This window comes from Otolemur garnettii, unplaced genomic scaffold (assembly GCF_000181295.1).
Source record: "Otolemur garnettii isolate 467f Iridium unplaced genomic scaffold, OtoGar3 scaffold00022, whole genome shotgun sequence".
Taxonomy (NCBI): domain Eukaryota; kingdom Metazoa; phylum Chordata; class Mammalia; order Primates; family Galagidae; genus Otolemur; species Otolemur garnettii.
In genome coordinates, this window is record NW_003852417.1 from 3,961,687 (window position 1) to 3,965,607 (window position 3,921).

At 35.5% G+C, this 3,921-nt stretch overlaps 1 protein-coding gene across 1 annotated transcript in view; it reads right to left on the reverse strand.

Annotated features, from left to right (window-relative positions):
• The window catches only part of E2F6 (E2F transcription factor 6), a 23,618-nt gene that overhangs the window by 7,343 nt on the left and 12,354 nt on the right, over positions 1 to 3,921 (reverse strand). Inside the window, exons 3-4 of the mRNA XM_003787399.3 lie at positions 2,777 to 2,993; positions 941 to 1,096 (exon numbers count right to left, since the gene is read on the reverse strand). Coding sequence (XP_003787447.1) covers positions 941 to 1,096; positions 2,777 to 2,993 — 373 coding nt within the window. The remainder of the gene's footprint in view (positions 1 to 940; positions 1,097 to 2,776; positions 2,994 to 3,921) is intronic.

A 3,921-nucleotide genomic window follows, 5' to 3' on the forward strand; every position in this document is an offset into this window, starting at 1 on the left:
ATTAAGCCCACGTTCCTAACACAAACATAACTTATGAAGAAATTCACATTCCCCTCCTATTCCCTATTCATTGGCAGATCTTACTGTAATTTCAGGAAAACTCTTCAGGGTTCTGGGTAAAAAAATGAAAGATGGAAAATCTATAAAAAGTAGAAACTTAAGAGGGCAGGTTTCTCAGGACTATCACATATCATGAGCTCCTCTCATCCAAAATTATTTTCCATCTTACTTCCTGAATGTTTTCCCGTCTTTACTGTGATTGCCTCGTATTTTGCCAATAAAGTGATTTATTTGGTTTCTCCAGCGTTCTCTTTTAGTAAACAGTTTTTGATTGGATTCAGTAACGCGTTTATTTGTTGTTTTCTTAGTAACTGTATTGTGGGAATAGTTTTAAGTGCTATGGAGGGTTTAAATAAATCTGAAGTACGGAATAGCTCAAAATCAGGGACCCCCTCATGTAAGGTGCCCCAGAGTAGGTCACTAACAAAGACAAATCCTCTCTTAGGTCCCAGAGATGTTAAGCTTCGGAGAAGTACTGACATTGAGCAATACTGGGCTTCTGTGGACCTGATGGCGGTTTAGATACCACTTAACTCTTGTTTGAGAAATATCATTCATAAATTAGAGAAAATATGAATTTCACAAAAACCAACAAATATTTCACTATGTTTATAGCATTCACATCATAAGAATAAAAAGGAACACTCTACTATTTTAAGTGGCAGGATCAACCTTGGTTTGCTACTATTGCAACACTGCAAAAGTCAGTCATATACTATTTGTATGTATGAAGCTAGACTACCAAATTCTACTTTAACTTTTAAAGGTCTATTTTATATTTTAAACATATAAACTAAATCCCCAAGCTGACCCTGCTACTTTAAGTAAGTCATTTGCTTTGGACACATAAATTTTAAAAAGGTATAGACTTAAAGGATATCTTTCATTTTCTTTATCATCTGTTAATTCAAACAACTGCTGAGCACAATCCTTAATTAACTCATCCAAAGCGTCTTCCATTGCTGATAAGTCAGAAAGTTCCTCCTGTAGCTTCTTTTGTTGGGGTACTGCTCCAAAATTGCTAAGATCAGATCCTCTTTAAAAGAAAAAAAAAAATCACCATCAGTAACATGTAGGAGAGATTACCAAGTAATTAATTTCAAGTTAGGTCATCAGAACTTCACATGTTTGTATTTGGTGTTTTCCACAGTAACAAAGATGATTTGACTTAACGTATGCCTTTTCTTTATTCTATATAGCCATTACTCCTCCTGTACATAATTATTTTTTGTTCCTATATATAATATCTTGTCTTACATGGGGACTTTTTCAAAAAACCTATTACAATCTCATGGAAATGAATAATTATACAGATATTTAAGAGTCAGTCACACCCAACTCAAATGTTTATAGCACAACTTTTAACAAGTCATAATCTTTTAGTATCTTAGTTTCTATATTTGAAAAATAGCCACACACTGTGGCTCACACCTGTAATCCTAGCACTCTAACAAGTCAAAGCAGGTAGATTGCCAGAGCTCACAGGTTCGAGATCAGCCTGAGCAAGAGTGAGACTCCATCTCTAAAAATAGCCGAGTGTTGCAGTGGACACCTATAAGTCCCAGCTATTTGGGAGGCTGAGGCAAGAGAATCGCTTGATCCCAAGAATTTGAAGTTACTGTGGCTATGACGCTATGGCACTAAGGCACTCTCCTGAGGGTGACAAAATAAGACTCTGTCCCCCCGCCCAAAAAAGAAAAACAGAAATATTGGTGAAATGACAGTACCTCTGCTAAAATTTTGCAAGTTTCTATTTTCCCATACTATGTATGTTCTACCTAAATATAACGATTATTGTTAAAAGCCATATTTTCTTTAGTTATTAGTGTCTACTCCACTATGATATCACTGGGCAATAACCAATATTCACTTTTTTCCATTTAATCTTTATAAATAAGGGAAAGACTGCTACCTTCATCTTTTGCTTGCTAGTTTTCAAATCTAATTCTAATTAGTGTTTCAGAATGCAATCTGATATGAACCCCTAATTGTTTTTTCCATGTCATTTAGTTAAATATGTTCAAATTAGAATTTAATATGTATTTTTGTACTACTGAAAAAATATCTTCCCTTACGAAATCCATTTCCTCTAAATAACTAAATAAATTACTTAGAGTCATCTTATCTTTGTTGGTAGATTTTTCATTTGCCCGAAAGGTCTTTATGTACTTATACACTGGTACTGTTTCCTCCTGATCAAATACTTGCCTGTTCTAACTGTAACAGCTTTTTTCTTCCATGAACATGCATACAATGTGCCTTTAACTACCTCAAATATCTTGGTCCTCTTTTCATGGTGTCCTTCCTAATCATGCTAAAGCTTTAGTAATCACCTTTCAGACATTAAATCTGTTTCCCCCCTCAATATTCAGTGCCATATGTTTCAAAGTACAATCTGTAGTCCACCTGCATTGGGTACCACATGGGGCACCTACTGAGAATGTGGATTCCTGCCTTGCCCAGAATTACTGAATTATGACTCCAGAAGTGGGAGGTTCCAGTGTTCACTATACTCTACAGTGTGAAAATCACTATTGTACAACCTACCCAGATTTCCCCTGATTCTAATAGGAAATACTTTTTTTAAAAAAATCATGTATTTTGCAGGACAATGCAAGAAAACTTATAGGATCCTTTTCTAACAAGTCCTATCTTTTAGAATTATCACTTAATGAGAAGGGAAAGAAAAGCCATGAAAAGTTTGCAAACAACTCACATCCACCGAATATGGTTCTTAGATTTTTTTTCAACGAGGTCGATTCCATCTAAGACATTGGTGATATCATACACTCTTCGTTTCCGTACTCCCAGTTTTGTAGCGACCTTGTTTAAGTCAAGAATACCCCCAGGAGCAGATCTGACAAGATCCATAAATTTTCTAGTTAAATAAACCAGTGATACATCAAAACGAGGCCTCTTCACTTTTAGAGCTTCTAGGAAACAAAATAAAGACATTTGTAAAATTTAATTAATTAGTTAATTATGAAGACAGACTCTCACTTTGTTGCCCTTGGTAGAGTGCTGTGGTGTTGTAGCTCACAGCAACCTCAAACTCTTGGGCTCAAGTGATCCTCTTGCCTCAGTCTCCTGAGTAGGTGGGATTACAGGTACCCTCCACGATGCCGGGCTATTTCTAGAGTTGGGATCTCGATGTTGCTCAGGCTGGTCATGAACTCATGAACTAAAGTGATCTGCCTGCCTTAGCCTCCCAGAGTGCTAGGATTACAGGCAGGAGCTACTGTGTCTGGCCTTTGTAAAATTTTAAATAATACATCTCAACTCATTTAAAAAAAATCACTTATTTCTTCTTGATCAAATAGTAGATCTGCAGAAATTCCTACATACTAACCAAATCATAGCTGATTTTTATCAAATAAGTTTCTCAAAATGGATGAGAAATTTGTCTACTCTAGGTCTACACAAAGTCTTTAAATAAAGGAGTATTTGAAAAATGTAACCAGTTTCCAGTACACGTGTGAATCTTCAGAAGTCCACTGCATCTTAGCAGGCAAAGTAGTAACTTCACCATTGCATTCATACCACCCTAAGGAATTGAATTAGAAATGATTTTCAAAATTACATCTCTCATCTAGTCTTCAAGTTGAGGGATTATTTACCAAACAAAGGCAGAGATTTGGCTTAAAAAAAAAAGTCTGATGAAGTTTTTAAAGGAGCTCAAACTGTTTTCTCCTAGAACAATTACAATACGTCTCCAGGAAAAGTGGTTTGTCTATTTTTTAAAATATTCATTACTCTGTATCAACACATAGGCAAATGAAGGAAAAAATATCTCTTGAAACCCCTCACTCATCTAGTACAATAATTTTGGATTTTCATAAACACACCTCACAACACACATAT